The following is a 23,274-nucleotide window of genomic DNA, read 5'->3' as shown; positions in this document are numbered from 1 at the left end:
ATGATTATAAATATGCATATAAATATGCTACAATGAGATAGCTGACTTCATCTAACTAGCAAATGTTGTCCAGGCTACGTTGGTGATGCAGTTTTTTTTAATGTGTATGATATTTTTGTCATGCGATTTTAATAAAGCCGGTCCTACAACCGCATCCAAGAATAACATGCAGCTTATCTCAGAACTGTCGGTGAAAATTATTCTTGGAGCTAGGTTTAATTGAGCTGCATTTTAAAGAGGTGCAATTTCACAATTTGTGTATATTTTCTAAGTTCACTATTTTGTCATGTGTTGAGAAAAACACAGATTTAAAAATTACATGGTCTAATATTTACATTTAGCATAACTGCAACATTATTTTTTCATTTTTTTTTTAAAGACTCGAAAGGACTTGAAATTCAAAATTTCAGACTTGTGACTTTACTTGGACTTTTACACCAGTGACTTGAGACTCGACTCTGACTTGCCTGACATTACTTGAGACTTGACTTGAGACTTGAGGATAAAGACTTGAGACTTACTCGAGACTTGCAAAACAATGACTTGGTCCCATCTCTGGTGCAACCACTAGCTGACTGCTTCACACAGACACTGAGCTCTGCATGTGTCCCAGAAGGTTGACAGCTCTTTGCTCCTCTTGGGTCTTTCCATTCTGACCCACACCTTTTCCTTTTTTTAACAGTACCTTGCCTCTAACTCCTTTTCTTCCTCCTTAGTCTCCCAACTGTTTGGCTCTTGTTAGGAGCTTGGCTGAGCAGGCTGGCACCTTTCACTTAAACAGCACCCCAGAGGAAGTTGTAACACTGAGAAGTGTGAGCATGTGTATATGCCTTTGTGTGTGTGTGTGTGTGTGTGTGTGTGTGTGTGTGTGTGTGTGTGTGTGTGTGTGACCTCTCATACTTGCCACAGTAAATCATTACAGCAAGGCCCTTCATTAGGGAAGCCAACCACCTGGGCTCCTTTCGCCGATGTCATGTGTCTGACTTTCTGACACAGCTTCACAAACTTCCCACCACATGGGGTATTATTTCAACGATGAACTGAAAACTGACTCCAAATACAGCGCTCCCTTTTTACTTGATCGTAATTTCACATTGTTAAGAGTTGTGAGTAAATGGATTAAAGACAGCCTATGCATATCTGCCTCATACACCTCATGGCCACATCCTATCCTCTTGCATGTCACTGCCGAAACAAAGGGAGACAAAGTCATATGGTAGGTCAGTGAGGCATCCATTCAGCGTGACAGATATGCAGGTACCTGTTAACAGCTCCATGGTGTCAATGTGTCTCTTGGATCAAAAATGTGTCTGCTTTAATGAGGCAAAGCGAGACATGATGTAAACATGATCAGGGAGATTAAAAAAAATGACAAGTAGAAGGATGATAGACAAAGATAGGCATTTGATAACACACAGCACACACAAATCAATGCACACTTAACTAATGTGACAACAACAACAGTCAAAAAGAAATCCAAAAAGAAAATGTGGATTACGATAATGGTAAAACACCATGCAAAAGTTCTAGCACATGCCTGTGCAGATGTCAGCTCCAGACTCCTCTTAGCTGCTTTCCATGATTATTGTCTTTTAAAGTTCTTAATAGTTACATTCAGTGTCTATTCCCCTGGAAAATCATGTAACAAGTTCATTCGTTTCAGTCTTAGTGCACCTGTTGCATACAAAGAATCACAATGTCCTCCATTCTCTGCCTTGCCATGCAGCCCACCACAACAAACACGCCACTCTTACTGGCACCATCAGTCTTTCTCTACAGTCCACTTGAACCTTTGGTGCTCCAGTCCAAACTTCTCTGTCACAACAAAATCTGCACACTCTTTGATTCCGTTCAAGAGTAATTATCAAAGCACGCAATCTGCTTCAGTGTCACGAGTCTGGATTTGGGTCTGCTCCGTTAAACCTCATCACCAAATGCATAAAATATGACCCATAAATTAATGAACAGAAGATGATTCAGATAAAAAGTCAGTAGTTTTTACCCTCTTCACACGCAGGCACAAACACAGAAATCTAGCATTCAGTCACACTGAAGCCCCCACTGAACAGTCTACAGAGGAAAGAAAAGAAAATGTTGTCTGTTGTTTTTTCACCCCAGTGTGTTACCAGGAAACACTATATTACTTATTCAATACGCTGTCACTTTTGCATATATGAACTGCAAAATCTACAAAGGAGCGTTGAGGGTTGTGAAACTGCAGCTTGCTTACATATAAAGGCCTTGTTCTCAAACACTGATGTGGCAAAACTTCTGTTCAAACCCAGCAATACATACATACATACATACATACATAATTTTTACAGCCATATGTGAATTGCACATTTCAGCATATTCTACTGTTGAAAGACTGTGTCATGGCTGTTGAGTTGTTAGTATAAGTGATTTAATGGTGAGACACCGAGTCACACAAAAGGAAGAAACACTGGAATAAAACAAAAGTTTCTGGAAGCACATTAGAATCAAGTACAACTTCAAGGATAATAAAGGAGATACAATATAACAAAGGTACCTAAAAATGTTACCTATTCATAGTCGAGCCTCTAACTGAGCCTTTTAAAAATGTACTGAAGAACACCAAAACCCGTCAGTGTTACTTCACATTTATTTTTTTTCATGCAATGATATATCATTTCTATATAGAGAGATCAATATTTCATGGAGTCATTGCGTCTCAATGGGACTACCTGTATAAATGAAGGTTAAATAAAAATGTCTTTGTGTTTTGAAACTAGACAAGATGAGTGAAGGGTGGATGTGACCAGAGACCAGAAGTCATCGCATACTCATATTGTAACACCCTAAAGTAGACTTTAAAAATAGGTTTATCGTCTTTTGATTAAATAGGGACGATCATTTATAAAATCAGTAAGACATAAACTAGTGAAACCACTGAGATCATAGATAATGTAGACTTCCATAATTGAGCTTCTTTTTGAAACAGCAGGAGCCACCCTCTGCTTAATGTGAAAAAGAACCTTTTCACAGGACTCTATGCAGTAGTTGTTTTTTGTATGACTTTATCAGTCTCTCACACTGTTGTGGAGGAATTTTGGCCCGGTTCTGTTTACAATGTTGCTTCAGTTCATTCAAGTTTGGAGGCATCCATTTATGCGCAACACTCTTAAGCTTCTGCTACCTTTCAATCCGGTTTAGGTCTGGACTTTAACTGGACCATTGCAGCTTTTTTTTTATACCCATTCTGTTGTAGATTTTCTGGTGCTCTTTCTTGGGTTCATTGTTGCTGTTGCACAACCAAGTTTCAGCCAAGCTGAATCACACTGATTCTGAAATATGCTAATATACAGAGGAGTTCATGGTCAGCCCTATGCTTATAAGATGCCCAGGTTCTTTGGCTGCAAACAAACTCATCACCCCTCCGTCACCTCGCATGACAGTTAGTATGAGGTATTTGTGCTGATATTCTCCATCAAACATCTCCACTCTGGTCTCGTCTGTCCAAAGCATGTTGTCCCAGAAGTCTTTTGGTTTGTTTAGATGCACCTTTGCAAAGCTAAACTGTGCTGCCATGTTCTTTTTAGAGAGAAGAGGCTTCCAAACTTGCCACACTTGTTCAGTTTTTTTTTTCTATGTGCACTGTCATGACCTTAGATGTATGTCTGATAAGTAGTGCTTGGGGTTTGGTTTTTTTTGCAATTTCTCTGGGCACTACAAGGTCTGACCTTTACTGGGAAATTTCCTGGGACATCCATTCCTGGGAAGAATATGCCATTGTGTTAGCACATACCTGCAAACTGCCAAAACCTCTGCTTTTATAGAAGTGGTCACACTTATTGATGATCAATTAATCAAGTGCACCAACACTTATCTGCTACTTACACTCTTAATTTTAATCTTAATTTTAAGTAGTAAAAGTGTACTTTCCTTTTTTTGACTGTATAAACAGTCTAAGTGTAAGATTTAGTGAATTTTTTACCAGGGAACAGGTTATTCTGAGAAACAACTGAAAAAGCACAAAATAAATCATCCCACGTCCTTGTGTCAGCAAATATGATACCTTTGCTTTTAAGTGTGGGGAAATTAGGTGTAGGTGTAAATTCTCACTAAAGGCCATACTGTAAATACAGGTATCCAGGCTGCATTCATAATGACATTATTAGATATGGACTCCTGTGGTTTCACTGGGCCTGCAATGAACCGATTAGTCCAGGCAAACACTGATCTCACTTTCCTATGGTGTGTGTGTGTGTGTGTGTGTGTGTGTGTGTGTGTGTGTGTGTGTGTGTGTGTGTGTGTGTGTGTGTGTGTACGTATTAGTCTTTGGCTGGGGGTGCTCTGCCATTGTCTATCAGATCAGGGCCTTGTTCTCTTACCATTTCAAACAGTTCATTTTCCACCATGCTAATGGCAGTTTTAGGGGGTTAAAGAGATAAATAAATCCTCGCTGTCACCTCATTTAAAATCAAATGCCACTTAATTACAGCTCTATGTTTTTCAAACACTTTGCATAATTTATTGTTCGGTTCCATCCTAATCTCCAGATCCTTATCGCATGTGCTCTATTTTACCCCGTCTATCCTTATAATAAAATTATAATGCTCCCTCTCTCGGTTTTTTCTTTCTCTTTCTTGCTGCCAACAGCAGTGTGAAAGAGATAAAGACGTTTTTAAGTTGTTCCTCACCTTGTAGGGATTTGATGCTGTAAAGGTCTATTGTCAGCTCAGGAGAGCATACATACACACAGCCCTCTGGCAGTGTTGCTTTTCTTACAAACAAAATACAAACATTGTCAAATTCTATGAAAAGAGCAGGGTAACATCATCGCTCATGATCTGGTTGAAGGCACACATCCAACAAAAAAGGTAGAACACAAGCATGACATGTTGATTAGTACTTTTTAAAAAACCCTTTTCCTGTATCATATTTAGAAGTTTATGTTATTGACACGTATTACACAGTCCAATGTTATTTAAAGATCTAATGTGCACTAAAAAAAAAAAACACTAAGCACATCAGTGCCACAGTAAGTGTCATAAAGGGAGGTGGAAAGGCACTGATATGCATGTTACTTTATGAAAGTGGCCTTCAATAACACCATATGTTAACAACATCAGCTGCTGTTTCTCTTTTGTCATAAATGCAGATAAAAGTTCTGTCTCCAGCAATGTTCCCCACAATTTAAGCCGTATTCACATGCGCTCTGCAGCACTGAGCCCTGTGGATGAAAACACAAATGTTTGAATCAGTCAGATCAGACCTTGAACCTTGCCAGCCCCTTATAACAAAGTCTATGCAAGGTCCAATTGAGCCCAATTGATAAAAGATAACTGTCCAGTGAATGTCCAGATTTCCCTTTCAAAATAAAACTGATTGTGAACACAACTGACCCTAAGAATCATTTGTTGTATGCTACTTTTGAAAAAAAAAAAAAAAGGATTTACCTATTTCTGAAATATTCTTATATGAGGCTCTTTGTTAGATTAAGGCTATTGGGGCAGTGGGTCAGAACCTTTCAAGCCAATTTGTAGTAATTTTCAGCAACATGCACAATTTTTTATTTGTTTACTGTGCATTTTACTTATATTTGTCAATGGGTTCACAAGCCAAGTTAGTACTATGACTTCATTTGGAACAAAATGTTGCGTCTTTGACAGCTAGAGAGTATAAAATGTGTCTTGGCTGATGATTTGTTTGTCTTAAACAAATAATTCTCATGTCTGGTAACATGGGCTTTTCCAATGCAAGCTTTTCATGTCGGCCCACTGACTATATAATTCACACAACTGCCATGTTGGATTTTTATCAATTTTATCTTTTTAAAGACCTGGTTAGCAAGGGAAATCATATTGCAACTTCCTGTTTTTCTGGCAACAGCATACGGACTCAGCAGCACTTTCTAAGGTTGACCAATATATTATTAACCACTTACATTCGAAGTAATAACCAAAAACTGTGTGTTTCCTATCAGTGCAAACATGATCCCAGCGAGTTATTATGGTGAATTAACTGCTTGGACCCCAAATTGCTACTTGCAGTTATACTTGTTTTTGTTATGAATGTTTTGATCAAAGATAACATTAGCTAACATTAGATAATGTTATTTAGGGCAATATTAATATAGAGTCAAACAAGAGACAAGTAAAAATACCAGACAGGCAGTAAATAAAGTTAAGAAGTTAGTGCGAGAGTACACATTTCACCATACATTCATACATTTGCATTCAATGAGCATTGTGCATTACATAGCTGCAGCTGCTGAGGGTGGTGGTACAGTGATTGTCCAGCAGCACTCTCGATCAGAAAACAGATGTAATCCTTATAATCAGTGGATTTTGATTCATAAGCATATTTATCTTTCAACTAAGTATAACAAATAAAGCAGTAATTTAAAAAAGCAAACAAAGGAAACATCTGAAACACCATCCGCCAGTTATGAAAACAAGTACAAGCTCCAGCTATTACTGATTTAAAAGCAGAAAGCAAATCTCCAGTTTTTCATTGTGGCATTTAATGTGTTTAGATCCACCTAGAAACAGCCCGTGCAAGCTAGCACAGACTAGAAATGCTGTTATAAACTGCATACATTGGTTTCTATACAATTAAATTTAAACATCTATAATTAAGCGACACACTTAAGTGGCATCTAATCTTGTTATTTCTTTAGAAAAGAAAAAAACACATACAATACACAACTAATGGACCTTATCAATTGGAAAAGTTCCTTATCTAGTCACCTCTAGCAGAAAAAAAGTATTTACACACAATTTATAACACCTTAAAAGAGGTGAACTGAGAGCAAATGGTATGTCCATACCTAACAAGATGGCTCTATCTGTTCTACAGACTTAACAGTAGTAGCAGTAACACAACAAACCTAGGTAATGGATGGGAGGAGCATGCAGTTGTGCATTCTTTCTACAGCCCTTCCATCCTGGGCCAGTCAATGGATCAGACAGGTTGAGGCTTAGTATATCACATAGATCCCATAGCTGGACAGCACAACAGACAGATACAAGTCAATAAGAGGGTGCTGCTTTTGAATATTCACTTAAGTGTTCAGTGTCAGGCAGCATATTAATGAACAGAAAAAAAGGAAAAAGGTTAAGCTTAGTCCTTAATGTAGGTTTGACATGGATTTTCTACAATGTGAGAGAAAGGAAGAAGAAGTATGGTGTGTGTGTGTGTGTGTGTGTGTGTGTGTGTGTGTGTGTGTGTGCACAGTGATGTTGGTGTTGCCTGTAGGTGAGCGGTGTTTCTCTCTTTCTATTTCCTCCATTGAGTGATTTAACTGCTGGGTCACTTGAAGCAATGCAACCAATGTCAGCCGAGTCATTCTGGGACCACGGCACAAAAATTCATTGCAAATAAAGTAATATTGTATAGTATAAACTACAGACAGACACTGCACTATATAATTACAATAAGTAGATTGTTTAGCCTCAGAAAACCATCAATCATATACACTTCAGCCATTTCAAACATATTCCCTACAGAAAAGCATAAAGATATTGCTATCGAGCTTTCGAAATGTCAGGGCAATGGAAACCGAGGCATTGTGCAATTACATAATGATTATTGCAAAACTTTCTCCCCCTCACTCAGTGTGGCTGTAATATGCAGTGGATGGCCATGGGGGTTCATTAGTGAGAACAGGCTGCTGTTGAAAAGCTCCAGTTTCACCTCTGATCCCGGCTAATGTGATTTGGACCTGAGATTGGTAGTGGAGAGATTAGATGCTAGCTCACCTCAGGGTGGGAACCGGAGAAGAAGACATACATCAATGTTGTTTGCTTTCAAAATCAAACGTCTTCTTCTCACCTCTAATTTGCTCTGAAGCATCTGCAAAGGAAAAAAGTGTCTAGGAAGCATTCGAGGCCTAATTTGTTTTCCAGCGACAGAGAATTGGTGGAGCTGAGGGGGTGCTTGCTAATCCACTCTGCTACATTTTGAAGTGCATGATTTGGGCTTTCATAACGAATCAGCTGGTTTCTTGTGGGTATGGCTGGAGAGCTGAAGCTGAAGATCAGCCACGGATGACAACTGTGTTAGTATTCTACCCTTATTACCTCATAACTTACCCCATGGCCTGTGCATAGAGTCGTAATATCAACCTACTCCTTCTTTCATTTCCTTTTCATTAACTCTCCACTTTCTCTGTCACATTTTAGCCTCCATGCTCAGAGCCTCTCTACCTTTGTGCATGTATTCCTGGTGGTGCCCCCTCCACCTCCTCCATCATGTCTCAACCTCTTTACTTTTCCTCATTCCAGTCTCCCCTCTCATTAGGTCACAGTTGTGGTGATTTGTCAGAGTGGCTGTGTTGATTAATAGGCCGACGAAGCCCCTATATTTGGGGGCTGTCAGCGGGGCTCCAGAAGCCAGGGCCGCCCTGCTGAGCTCCCTCACCACCCAGGTGGCCCCATTTGGGCTAAATGAGCTGTGAAGGGTCCCGGCTATGCCCGCCTGCCCCACACTAAGACGTTACGCACAAACACACACGGAGCCATAGACACAAAAACGCCTAAGCACATGCGGGTACACACACACATCTGAAATGAAGTACACATGCAGGCACGCTCACGTACTCAACACCCCGGCTCTCACTGCCATGCACCCCTGCGTTCCCACATGATTTGTCACACTCCATCAATAGACAATAAGTTACTGCCACTCTAGCCTGTCAATGGGCCCTGTCTTCAGCAGACCCTTCTATGGTGTGTCCTAGCCTGGAGGGGGTGGAAGAAGGGTGGAACAGGCGGTTGGTGAGCATGTAGTAGTTGGGTATGACGATGGTAGGTGAAAAAAAAAAAGATTACGAGGGGAAGAACAAACTGCACGTGTTTAAAAGAGAAAGAAAAAAGACAGGCAGATGGAAAGAGAGAAAGGGAGAGAGAGAGAGAGAGAGAGAGAGAGGATGAGTAGATACTAGACAAATAGCTTTGCTATTCATCCCACATCCCAGTGGAGGCTTTACAGCATTTGTCCCGATGCACAGGCAAGTAGCCAGGTTCAAGTAAATGGGAGTGTGAGGTTTTATGTGTTTCCGTGTGTGCAGAGTAACATGGTTCGGCTGCTCCAAGCCAATTGCCTGGCCTCGGAGTCGGAGGTGGGTATGCGTGCGTGAATGCATGTGAAAGTGAACAGCCCTCTTTGCAAGATTATTTTTGTTCCCCCCTAAAGGAGGAAGGGGGAGACCTTGGTGAATGAGATCATCCTGCCATATTTGCAAGCACACGCACTTACACAAAATGCACAAGCACGCACACCTCCTCAGTAATTCAATCTGATTATGGGCGTCGGATGGGAAACTGGAATCTGTGAAGGTCAGTAAAGTCTGAACAGTAACATCCAACACTGCAGGCTACTGCCACTGTCTCAACTTCTACACTGTCATTACTGCTGGCCGCCTCACTCTCGTTATCAACTTACTTCATCAAGTGCACTTCATTATCAGCTTGTCCTTAACAGACAGATGGGATGGACCCTCCAGCAAATGACAGAGTAACTGGTATAAAGTGATTCCTTTTAAAGACTATTCAGTGAACGGGTCATAACACATATAGTCCCCTGGTATTAGTTTATCTGTGATTTACACTTGATTGGACATCTGGAGGAGGAAAAAAAGTGGTATGTTTCTTCAAAAAAAAAAAAACTGTTTAATTGAACAAATGGCAATGCATTATAATTACATCTGAAGTGATTATAGTCATTATGAAGTCGTTGTTTCTGAGACTGTTGAACATATGAAAGGCGGATGGATACACTAGCTGAATAGACAGCTGTTACTGAAGATGTAAGTAACAGACAGCCCTATCATGCTGGCAATATGGACGACCATGAAATTAAGACTCAACATATAGTAATTACAATGACAATGAGCTTTGTTCGAAGTGTCAAGTATCAATCTCACACTTGCCAGGCAGCTTTCATATCATAGCTAATAGGCAGTTGGTGAGCCAGGCCGCTGCCAGCCACTGAACCAAGCTATTCATGAGCTGGCCCAAGTCATTGTGCTTAGCAGTTGATGTAACAGTAACCCACCCATCAGCTACATATGCCCCCATGCAAATGAGTGCATTAGAGGAGACCTTAGAGAGCGGAGTGTGGCCAATAAATCCAGCCGGGGTGAGAAATGTAGCCTTTACCATGCGTGTCCAACCCCATATATTTAAACTAATTACATACACCATACCAGGTAATAAAAGTCTGCATGCCATCAATTCTGACATCTCATCCAGGGCAATGCAAGAAATGTCTATTGCTATCTATAAATCCTCAGGATAGTGATCTTCTCTAGGTGTAAAGAGTATGAAAAGGTATATTTGTGGGCAGCTGTGTTAGAAACAGAAGTTAAGTCAGCAGAGATTCCTACATATTTATGATGTATATGTATGTGCGCGCTTTCAAATATATCTACTGATAATGTACTGGAGGACACAAGCGAGTTGTAAGTCAGTCCCAGAATGCAGGAGGTGCCACACAAAGAGACGAACTCAGAAATGGAGTTCAAACCATTCGTGTGTTCTCTGCTGGCTCTAATCCAGAGTGAAAAGACAAAACAACAAATAGCTGATTCAGACAGCAGTAAGACATGGGAGAGATAGTAGTTTTGGCTGCCTGGGGCTCCTATCCAGGTGTTCCATGCCGCTTCCTGACAGGCCATCACACCTGAGGTCAGGCGGAACACGGCTGCAGGTACTTTCACTTTCAGTGGTCATGCCTTGCATGTAAGAAAAAAAAAAGCACAGAGTTTGCTGAATGCCCACAGACAGCAGATAAATAGATGTAGTCATAGCATTTCCGCTCACTCTCCCTTCGGCTTTGTCTGCAGTGCACCTGAGCACTGCACCTGTGGATGGAAACCCATTAAAGAGAGGATGAGATGGTAAAAAGAAATCAAAGCAGAGAGAGAAAGATGAGGTGACTGAAGGATGGATAGCCAGGAGGTGATGAATCCTGTATTTGGAGGAAGATGCTGTCAACCATTTCAACTTAAAAAGGTCAAAATTCTAAAAGCACTTTTAGTATTTAAAACAATTTTATTGCTGTCCGTATGTGCCTTCATTAAGGTCATCATTAGACATATATAACAGCCAGTTGGAGACCTACAAATACTTGGTGGACATATGGCCCCGTGGCTTTAGGCCAATCGATGCCACTTGAACTTTTCACCTCCCTGGCAAATTGGTAGCAGAAGTCATCATGTTAAGAGTGGCAGAATATTTTATTTTAGCTACTAGGTGACTAAGAGTAGTCTATTAAATATAATAAAAGGGGTTACAATAGCTATTGTACAGAAATAACTATCAAAACCTTCTGAAAAAAGCAACATAAAGTTGAGGAGACAAATATTCAGTTTATGCAATATCCCAAATACCAGCAAAGCCCTATTTGAACCACTGTTGTTTAAAAACAATCATACACCCCTGTTCCCTCTCCTCTCCCTCTCTCCTTCTTTCTTATACACACCATTTTCATGGGATATTACCCACCGAGTCACCATCAGATTCCAGAGAAAATAGGGGGGGGACCCATATAAAAGGATCCGCACACCTGGATTTCTACTCCAGGATGTCATCCATGGAATTCGGCAGAAAAGCTAATCCATCAAACTCAAAAAGGAAAATCGTGGATGTGTGTATTTTTGATTAAAAAGGATACCAAAATACACCTGGTTTTCCAAACCAATCCCAAAACATACAGTTTGATAAAGTGATTTATGTCCTTACAAACAATTCTTATTTTATAGAGCTGCCCCAAAAAGAGGGGTAAATTGACAGCAGATAACGTCAAAACGTCAGACTATTGTGGCCCCCGTCAGCGTAAGAACACGGTAATTGGTTGTGATTAATAGAGGGCTTTGCTTATCTGCGCTTTACGCTCGTTTTAAAATGGCCAGACCATGTGATAGCCTCCCTCAAACACACATGCACATACACATTTCACGACTGAAAAACAAAAGCCATTAACATGCATTATTTAGTATTTTCATGAACACGACACAGTGCAGGTTAAATGTTGATTCGCTTTTGGGTTTATAAGGATTAAGCTCTTCTTCGCTGTCGCGTGCGTCACATTGTGCCTTGACTCTCTACGGTGCTCCCAGCTTCAAAGCTACTCCGATGCAATTGTTGCCACGGTCACCTATTATAAACAACACATTTTTAGAGAAAAGGCTGTAATTGTGCAAAAGTGTGGCACAAATGGCTTTGTAACATTACTGTATGCCTTCCTTCAATGCAACCCATACGCAGGGCCCTGAAAGCTCTCACCAATTGAAGTTCGGCTTTCATCCAGCATAAAAGCTATGTTTGCAATTGAGCTTTGGTGCTATACCTTTCCGTGCCTTTACCCCCACCCTCTATGTCTTGTTTCATATGAGTGCACAACCACAATGGCTTGAGTAATGGGTCCAAAATGCTTTTTTCCCTGAACAAAATCACTGTTTTTTATGGGTCATGCGGAGAGAACTTTGAGACCCACACAGCTCAAACAGACTACTGCTATTACTAATTTCTTTCTCTGTCTATATTCTAATAGGGAAACCATTCAGCGATACCTCACAGGCCCCATCATTTAGTCTGGCTCAATGCAATATACACAGGAGACTAAAGTAAGAGGAAGACAGAGAAAAACACAAAGGAGAAGGGGAGAGAACACAGGTCAACGACAGAGTTTTTCCTTATTTCAAATGCCAAATTAAAAGAAGGCTTCACTACATTACATGGTTGTGCTGGTGGCCTGTGGCTGTTCCCCTGCTGCCAGATGAATTGGGGTCCAATCCAAAACAGCTGGATGAGAGCATATGGCCTTATACAGGCATAAAGCTGCATTATTTTCTCTATGATCGAATATCTTTGTTTGCTACATTAAAGCTAGGATGTACAGCACATGAGAAAAGCACTTCAGTTTCCAACTGGCCCAGAAGTTTGCATAAGAAATTACTTTCTTAGGTAACTTGATTTAAATCAGTATTTAAATGACAAGCATCCTGTCATCTGGCTTCACGTATTGACAAGTCTGCTTGTCTCCCTCCATCTTTAACAGCTTTGAATGGATTCAAGACACTGCCTTCGAGTCCAAACTCCAAGCATGCCACCTACTGCTGACGTAATGCCCTTTGACATATATCCTCTATCACATATGAAAGCATGTTGCGGTGTGCGAGCACACTGCGGTTGTGCGCGCATGTTCGTGCGTGTTCAGAACCGTGAGCAGGCTGCAGACTGTGGCCACTGGGAAATCAAGGAGCACTTTGTCATGCATCCTTAAATGTGTGACACTGCGTCTCATGAGACAGTGCCTGATTGGTCTACAAGGCATCAAAGAATGACGGGTGAGTGATGGCCTCGAGGGGATATAGTGCGTGTGTGTGTGTGTGTGTGTGTGTGTGTGTGTGTGTCCTGTGTTAAGTGTTGCGTGTGTGTCTTGGCTGGGGTTAGAGACACAGGACAGCACTGTGACATGTCTGGGTGGCACCCTGTCATAGCCAGCTGGCAACATGTCGTAATGCTGCCATCAGGGAGTCGTACTGCACTCTAGTCTCAGTTTTTAAGATTCACTTTGTTTTCCCATGTGTGATTTTCATTCCAATAAAGAGAAAAAAAATCTGATTTAAAACCCACCATTGATTGTTTATATTGTGATTGGTGAGGCCAAAGATATTGAAATGATATGCATGTAACACATGCATACAAAGAAAGTACTAAAGATTACACTAGACTAAAAAGAAACGTATTCCATTAACTTAACAATCATTACTTTGTCATGTTCATTATTTATATTTATTTGTTTTCTATCTTCTTTTACTGTACCTCAGATATGATTTACAAGTTTGTGTGTCTTTTATCCTGTCTCCCTCCCTTCACCTCCAACTGGTAGGGGCATATGGCTGCCCTTCCCTAAGCCTGGTTCTGCCAGATGTTTCTTCCTGTTAAAAGGGAGTTTTTCCTTTCCACTATTGCCAAGCGCTTGCTCACACGGGGTCATCTAATTGCTAGGGTTTTCTCTCTATTATTGTAGGGCCTTTACAATACAAATTGAGGTGACTGTTGTTTTATCATTGAGGGTTTCGTCTTATGTGGCTGACAGGGTAGAGAGTTAGCTTATCAGCTAATACTAGCAAGCTAGGTTAGCATCCATGATCTGTATTATTGTCTGAACAGACACAGATGCCTGTTAATTACTGATAAGTAATACTTAAAACATTAGAATTTTATCAATAAAAACTGGAGAGAAGATGGCCATATTATTTGTCACACATATGCTTCAAAGTGCACCTCCATCACAAGTAGTCTAGTAAAATGACTCAAATTAGCTAAGGTAATGCTTAGCAGACAGCTACCAACCTGCTTGTCACCTTCCTGTAAATGAGGTAAGTAATTAAAATCCCAATACAGAAGTCATGATTGGGGAAATTAGCTATAGACAGTCTACTGGGAATGCATTGCTTTTGGACACAGCTTCAAGTGCCATTTGAGGCATCTGATTTTTTTGGCCTTTCAGTATTGGCTTCAATTTTTCTGCCCAGAAAACCAGCCATTACTGTAGAAATAGGTACTATATATCTGACTTTTAGATGGGGTTACCCCTGTATGTACGAGATTATGAGACTATGTGTGCGCATGTGTTTGTTCTGGAAAAAAGCCATCAGAAAAGCAAAATCTTATGTTTACATGGGAAGATTTCTCGTAACTGTATATAAAGATGCATTTGCCCTTTAATTCATAATGACAGCAAAATGTAACCAGTCATGTTTTAGATGGTGACGTTTGACTTCTTCATTTAAATTTTGCATCAGTGAACACAATCTTGCTCACATTCATGTGAGAGACTAAAAAAGAACATTAACAAATTAAGCTAAGAAAAATAATGAATTAATTGTACATAATAATTTAGCAATGAGGTATTATAGATTGTATATAATATCATAATAACCACCCTACACTACACTGAATTAGTGTTTTATGCTTTGTTTTTGAATGTAAAAAAAAGAGAAGCTGCAGCAGCTTCATCCTTGACTTCATGAATCATATGCACTTCTAAAAGGAAGAACTGAAATCCAAAACCAACAGGGGGCAGGCATAATTACCAGCGTGTCCCTTGTATTTACTATCTCTTAATAAGCTGCTGACATAGAGCAGACAATGGTCTGTCAGCTTTATTTTGTGTGTATTTTTACTCTGTTTAGCTGTTGTATTTTCATCAGCAGATAAGGACTGGCATGGAGTGTGGAGAGGCCGTTTAAACTTGGTCTCCCTAGTCTCTCATTTCTGATCGATGTTACCACCTCTTACCACCAAAGAGGTGTGGAGAGAGAGAGAGTGGAGAGAGACAAAGAGACAGAGTGAGAGAGGAGGAGGATTTACGCTGGCACCGCATTTTTTGTCCAATTAATAGATTGCCAGTGTGTTGCATATTTTGCATGACAAAGGAGGGTAATATTAAACTGCCATTTGTAATGAAAATGCACTTTGCAAATTAAAAAGTGCAGAAACCCAATTTTTCCTACCTCTTTAGGAAATAAACAGTCCTTAACCAATTAAAGCGCATTGTAATAATTCTGTGATTTATTGCAGGTTGTTTAACTTTCAAAACTCAGCTAACCTATATTAAGGTCACAATCCATCATGTCTTGCATGGGGTGTTGTGGAGTAATGGCTGTTGTATTAGCTGCTTTTGATGATAGTATGAAAGAAGTATTAGCACTTGTCAACAAAACTGCTTACAACATAACATTAGCATGCATGAGCTGCGTCGCCTATTCATTATCTTGGCAGCTCCACACATGCGGTTACTACCTTATACATTTTGCTGGGCTGAGAGCACATGCACCACTGTTTGGTTCTGAGAGAGTGGCAACGTACAAACCATGTGGCACGCTCTGGTTGCAGTGCAGACTGACACCAAAAAGATGAAACAGTCTCTATGGCACAAGAGTGTGTGAGGGAGGAGAAAAGGAATGGGAGAATGGAAATGATAAAGGAGATCACGCTCCATCTTTGTCTTCAGTTAAGCTTCAGTTTCTGCCTTCTGAACACACCAGGAATGCCCAATATAGGTGACACCGTTGGGGGAGGCGGGAGGTAAACAAAGGAGACAAAATGGATGAATACACTGAGGGTGACAGAGAGTGCAACATTATGAACAAGCTACCCACTTCAAGAGTTCAGCTCAGGCTGAATGATGACTGGCAAAAAAAGTACTGTGGCATGGGAAGAAAAATGGAAAGACATAGACAAAACAAGCTAAGCTGTAAACATTTGGAGCTCTGTTCGAGTGGATGCAATGTGGAAAAAGAAAGCTTCTGTGTAAGTAGTATCTGATTTGAAAGACAGAAAGATGGACATGATGAAGGGGCTCAGAGTGAGACACGGGGCTGGAACTGGAGAAATCAGAAACAGATGTAAACATACAGTGAAAGAGTTACAGCTGAAGGGCACGGCAGGGTACCAGCCAGAGAGAGAAAGATGCAGAGATGCAGGGCGGTGTGACATGGTGACATTTGCCTCTGCAAATGGGCTCTCTGGCTTTAGCCGCACAGTCTGGTGTGATGCCCCCCGACTGTGAGCCAAGAATGCACTTAGCTCAACAAGAGCAAATGAATGGCCCTGTTTTGACTTCTACCATTACACTCCTTCTCCCTGATAGCTGGTGCTGGGCAGAGTGGGTCTTTGTTGGAGCACAGGGTTCCATGCGTGTTTAAACACCCTTGCACTATGGTCTAATTAGTGTGTTAAATCAGCGCTTGGATAATATCTGGATTCAACACACAGCCCCTGAATCTTTAGATTCTTTAGTTCTATTTAATGCAGCTTGTTGCAATTGGAATACAACTAAACCTAAAGCTGATTTTAACATGTATTGCTACAAATAGCTATATATATATATATATATATATATATATATAGATTCTAATATCCAAGGGCATCACTGATGAACAGATTTTTCCCTCAAAGTCCATTTTAAACCCAAGTGCTCATCCTCAGAGGAAAAGCACATGAATACCTTCCCTTGTTAAGCATAAACAGCATTGGCAATTTAGTTCTGTTTACTGAACTTGAACGTTAATAATTACTTGAGGCATGTATTCATATATTTATTAGAGAAATTTTACAAGCATGAAGAAACATGTATGTGCTGGGGTGGTTGCACAAAACACCCTTACTAGGCCTTTAATACTGATATCTGGCCTGTTACATATGTCTATATGCTGTCTTTCTCTGATCACTCAGTCCCCCAACCCACTCTGCATGTGTTGATATTCAAATCTTTCTCCAGCTCCCCAATGATTATTCATGTGCATTTAACTCTCAAACAGCCCCTCATTAACTGTGGCACGCTGGGCCATACGTTGGGCCAAATTACGCACCTCTGACATACACAAACCAGCAGGGGGGGAGGGTACGAGGGAGCAGAGTCGTAGGGATAAAAAGCCTGGCTCTCTACTTAGTCCTCTCTAACCATAGATAATGGCTGCCAACATGTCTGTATGGTCTTTTAAAGCAATCAGCAGTTTTACTTTTAGAGTGGGTTGGGGTTGAAGAAGGGGGTGTAAGGAGCGAGGGGAGAGGGAGGAAAAGGAGGGATTGGGGTGGGGGTGTAAAGAGGTAAACACTGAGTCAGGATTGGATTCTTATCAAACGTGCAGATGGCGGGAAAAATCAGTAAGAAGCACGGTGGATATTTATTAAATTGATCTATTAATAAATGTATTTCTATTTTTGCTCTTTTTTTTGACTCTATAATCAAGCACGAACAATTTAAAATGAAATAACAGGTAGCATATTCTCTGTATACCCTGCTTTGATTCAGAATGCTTTTAGATGAGTGTGGAAACAACTGAAACATAGCCTTCCATGATCAACATGCAGTTAGCAAAGTAACTCGGAAGCTGAACTTTGTGGAGATCTAGCTTTCTCAATCAAATTTGCTCCATTCTTTGTCAAGACGACCCCACGCTACTTCAGTAATGTTGAGGTCCAGACTCTGGGGAGACCAATCCATGACTGATAGTGTTTCACTGTGTGCTTTTCTATCCAGCTATGCTTTTACTGCATTGACAGTGTATTTTGAAACATTGTGATGTTAAATAATTAAGCTGTTCCCAGTTAGATGCTTTGTAACTAGGATGACTGGGAACAAATTACTTGAGCCTAAAATTTGTTCTTTGCTAAGTTGTCCATTACATGTAGACAAGCAAGAAAAGCCAATATCTAAATATTTCAGAAAAAAAACCTGTAAAAGACCTTCAGAAAGCCTGGAGAAATACTGCTCAAGGTCACCTTTCATAGTTACAAGAAAATCTGGATCCCTGGAAGCAAAACATTAAGAAATGAGGGGTGGCTCAAGGGTTTTTGACAGTACTTCACATTATCTCTCAGTTCTTTCAATTATCACCTACTCAAGTTAAGGCAGAGATTTTGTGCTGTAATATTAACCAGAATTTTTTTGCCACGAGCCAACCATGATGTTCATTATACCACCATCCTACTGAACGTTCCACTTTTAATCAAAAACACACGAAGCAACCTGAGCTGCGATGGAAGCTGTAGTGACTAAATGACCACATAGTCACTAAACATATCATATTCTTCTGGTCCAAAAGTAGTTCATGGAAAAACTGCGAAGGCTTTCCTGCTGAGTTTATGGGCTCTGTTGTTCATTTTGGCTCATACAGAATAAAATATGTTTTGTAAAATTATATACTGTAAATCTTGATCGCACTATGTTTCCAAATGGAAGATTATCTGTAGTATGAAACTGCACGATTATTGTGTAACAGCTTGTTGATCACAAGTCATTAGCCAATCAGTATGCACTCGTCCCTCCTTGTCACATCCGTTTTTTTTAGGAACCAAGATGGCGACAGCGGAAACGCTAATCTGCAGGCTTCAGAACGGGAATTCAGAAACCAGTGGGTGACATCACATCCATCTTTTATATCGTCTATGAGTTTAACTTTGCAGTGTGATGCCTTTTTTATATAGGGAAGTATATCATATTGGGACTTAATATATTCTCAATATAAAATGACTGGGAAAGAGATCGGTAGGAGAAAAAAAGATTTAAACATGCTCAGTAGAGACTTTTTCCCCCTGATAAAAGGACTGATAATGAAAGATTGCTGGTGAGTATGCAATAGAGGGATAAGGAAGAGTTATTAAATTCTCACAACCACTTAAATCAGCCAGGAAACTAAAAGTAAAACAGGGGAAGCAAGCTCTAGTACGGTGAAATTAAAGCTTTAAAGTAGACCAGTGGCAACAATTCCTACAGCTATCGCTAAGCTTGATTCAATATTAATAAATATCTTATAATAGTGGAAACAATCTAACTGGGTATTGTTTATAGACAAGAGTTAGCTTCTCTTTAAATCAACACAGAAGTTAACCCTCAAATATGTAATCACCACAACAGCAAAGTGATTTGTGTTTGACAATCTACCGCGTGCCCTCAGCCACCTCACAGCCGCACAAACAAATACTATTAATGCTGACTGAAATATATATAATATTTACAAGTGGAACAGAAAGAAGGCTTTTGATATTTCAGGGGGCAATCCAGGTGTCTTATGCCAACAACCTGACAATAAGAAAAATAAATTTCCCAGTGTTATGAAAATCGTGTACAACACCGTTATTTTAGCGTAACTTTTCAACAGAGCTCCAATTCTAAAGGCTCAAAAAATAAACAGTCAAAGGGAAACTGAATGCGTTAGAGGAGGCTTGTGTATAGTTTAGGTCCCATTCTTATCATGACTTGCTCATAAAACAAGCACTGAAATACAAACTTTGTACTAAAAGCAAAGAACACATGCGCATTACCTAATTCATGTCTCACATCAGCCAGTGATACACAACTGAGTTACTTGAACCGTATTTACTGTATGATGTGTAAGTGACTGTGTTTTAAATAAGATAGAAATGACTGTACACATCTGTTATCAACTGCATGCTCTAATACACAATCATCACACAGTGTGTATGTGTGGGAGAGCAAGTTTTAGATGACCTCAGCCATCGAATAAACTCAACATAGCCATTACGAATCAGCCTTTATTGAAGTGCAGGCTGAAAATCACTCACCATTGCCTCTCCTTGCACGTACTACGAGCAATCAAATCAAAATGCGTCCTAATTTGACAGTTGCTATGAGAGTGACCTCAACATAATGTGAATAACTACCCTTTATTACGAAGAAGAATTGAGACTAATTCTACATAGCTTGTCACATCTGACGCTGGGCCTTAAGGTTTGGGGGGAAGGGTTAGCACCATATGCTCAGTTTATGACAGCTACATAACAGCAGTGTGACAACACAGAAGTGTATACTCCTCTAGGGATTGTGAGGGGCAGTGTGTGTGTGCGTGTGTGCGTGTGCGTGCGAGAATCACAGATGTTGCAGTCTGAGGTCTGGTGCAGATGGCTCTGGGCACATTTGCCAGTGATATCCTTCCAGTAAGAACAGCACCCTCACACATTGCTACCTGGGCTCTGCTTAGAGGATATGAAATGACATGCTGTGCACACACACACACACACACACACACACACACACACACACACACACACACACACACACACACACACACACACACACACACACAGATATATGGCTAATAAATTGATTACGACTTTCTAATTGACCCGATAAGAATAACAACAAGGAAGCAAAGTTTCTCTTACTGATAAATACCTGCTGTCAGCTAGCATGTGCTCGACGTCTCAGCAGCTGGCAGATATAAGCGATCTAACTCAACTATTAGGGAAAACAAGAACAAGTTAAATCAGACTAATGCTTGAGAAGCAGAAGCAGTCATGTCTGCCAATGTGGGAAAGCAGAAAAAAGCTGTGTTAGTTGTGTGAGTTTCAGTAAACATGATGCAGAAATGATTGCTATGTGCAAATACTGCAACATTTCCAAGGAAAATATGACTAATTCGTTTGTTGTTTTGAACAACCATGTCAAAAAATATTCCAAGAGCATGATGGAGAAAAAGCTCATTTCACAAAACCACATCCGTAGCCGGTGGATAACCAGCATGCCGTTACGTAATATTTGCAAACATGAATCCATAGGCTAAAATTGTGAACATTTTGTAAGAATTTTTGTTTGAAAATGCAAAAGCAGAAGTGGGAGCAATTTTTACACCATTTGATTTCAGATTTCCTAAAGCAACAAGGGATAAGAAAATTATTTAAAATGCTACTTTGGTCCCACCTTTCCAGTAAATGGTTGCAGTATCACTGCCAGAACAAAACCACTGGTCTCAAAGTTTGGTACCACTGACATGGGATAAGGTAGAGATGGGAGCAGGGGGTGTTTTGAAGTGCTCTTACTATTGAATGTAAACAAATTTACTTGGGTCCAAATTCATGATTTTCATATTTAATGTGCAGTTAAAATATGTAAACATTTGTAGATTTTCTAAAATTAATTTGCTGGACAAGTGAATTAAAATATGTGTCATGATATTGATTTTAGGTGACATTGCTCAGCAGTCTAAGACATTTAGCAAAACGCCAACCAACCACCAGGGGAACTCACACATAACACCACAAACACACAAAATAAAACACACAGCACACAAACGTCATACTTTTTCCACTTCTTCATAAAACACATCTTTAAACTTGACCTAAAAGCATTTCCCAAACTTCTGCAATTCAGGAGGTGTGTGCTATAAAAAGGTCAGATTTAATTGTTTCCTTTCTGTTTCAAACCACACTGAGACAAAAAGATGCTTCACTCGGCCTGAGCTTTAAACCTTTTTCAAGCCCCCCTAAAAAAAAAGCAAATTTCTACCTGGCATGTCTTTGATCTGCAAAGCTGCTAAAAAAAAAAAAAGCTGCTAATTCCGACTTTCCCTACACAGATAATATTCACTGGAATTGTATGCATTTCATTTTATGATAAATTTGATGCAAAAATACATGAACACCAGCAAACGTGCATCGCACAGGTTAGGGGAAGAGCCTCAAAGTCATGAAGCCAATTCACAACCGTAAAGAGTCTGAAAAGAGAGCCTCTTTGTAGCATCACATTCAAACAATGTACACTGACACAGAAGAACACTGGGTAAAGGTGTCCTCTGGGGGATAGAAAAGCCTCAGGGGGTTTGTCTTAGTGCAGAGTGCCACCTTGTTGTCAAGACTGCAATGACACATTTCTTTCAAAGCCATTCCTGACAGATACGCACAGTAAGGAAATGTCATTTCACAATACATTGTAACATCAGTACAGCACATCCATAGATAATTTCTACAACCTCTATTGGAATAAAAAGGCAGGATGTGGATTGGACACGTTATGACAGGTGTATAGTAGTTTAGACATGAATTACTTTTACATCATTTGTGACATCTGTGGCTTTCATGACTTAGGATCCTGTTCTGACGAATCAGGCTAATATTTTAAAGAATGCATACATAAAAACGCATGCATTGGCTGTTGTACACCTCATTACCCATGCTTTAGCCATTACGTTTTATATGTTGTTTATTTCTTTAAGCTCGAAATGGCTTGACTTTTTCAGAAAATGTTGAATGCAGTTGTCAGTGTCAACGCCAGATAATTTTTGATCTGACCTAAGACTTCTGGTTGTGCTTGTCGATTTTTAAACACAATGACTGACAAAATAAATGAGATGTAAGTACCACGAAATGAGGATCTTTGATTCTAATAACAATATGGTAATTATGTAAAAGACAGAATTTTGAAACAGCTAGCTATAACTTCAGTTTACATTCCAAGAGTTAATTAAGAAAATGATATGGTCACACGGAGTCATCAGTGTAACATTATCTAAAGGATTGCTGCACAAATGAAACAGGAGTGCATACGTGTGCACATGTGCATTGCAAAACCTTCTTCCTGCAACAAGGAACAAGTGAGAATGTAGTGTAACTGCGCGCTGGGCCGACAACGTCTTTGCTAATGTGTGAGAAACCAGAATACAGGCAACAGTTCCTGCCTCAGTCACTTTTTTTACTGGATGAAGAAGTTAATTAAATGAGCAAATGGAGGATGAAAAGACAGACAAATGGAGGAGAAGTCAGGAAGGACTGAGGGGTGATTGTTAACAGGACATCTGACACAAGCTTGTTTCTCTCTGGGAGAAGGCAGGAGGAAGGAGGAGATAGCAGGCATAAGTACTTGACCTTCCACTTGTCTGACTGCACAAACCCAAATGCACAGGAACAAAAGTCTAACAAACATGTGCACATGCACTACAGAACAACCGCATACATATGCAAACATGCACTGTTTTTGTGGAAACAGGTTCCTAGAGAG

At 40.1% G+C, this 23,274-nt stretch overlaps 1 protein-coding gene across 4 annotated transcripts in view; it reads right to left on the bottom strand.

The window, feature by feature from the left end:
- The window catches only part of kiaa0825 (KIAA0825 ortholog), a 117,738-nt gene that overhangs the window by 9,668 nt on the left and 84,796 nt on the right, over positions 1-23,274 (bottom strand). The window contains exon 23 of one of the 4 annotated variants that reach the window (XM_086313995.1): positions 7,730-7,818. The exons of the other annotated variants lie outside the window; for them this stretch is intronic. Coding sequence (XP_086170121.1) covers positions 7,800-7,818 — 19 coding nt within the window. The 3' untranslated portion in view covers positions 7,730-7,799. Of the gene's footprint in view, positions 1-7,729; positions 7,819-23,274 lie in introns of those variants that run through there. 4 annotated transcript variants of the gene reach the window in all.

The sequence above is a fragment of the Aulonocara sp. 'chitande type north' Nkhata Bay genome, linkage group LG12, assembly GCF_057382095.1.
Source record: "Aulonocara sp. 'chitande type north' Nkhata Bay isolate Kocher_YH1m ecotype deep benthic linkage group LG12, A_spYH_male_GT1.1, whole genome shotgun sequence".
Classification (NCBI taxonomy): Eukaryota; Metazoa; Chordata; class Actinopteri; order Cichliformes; family Cichlidae; genus Aulonocara; species Aulonocara sp. 'chitande type north' Nkhata Bay.
The sequence above is the reverse complement of the archived record's forward strand: the minus strand, read 5'-3'. Positions and strand labels throughout refer to the sequence as shown.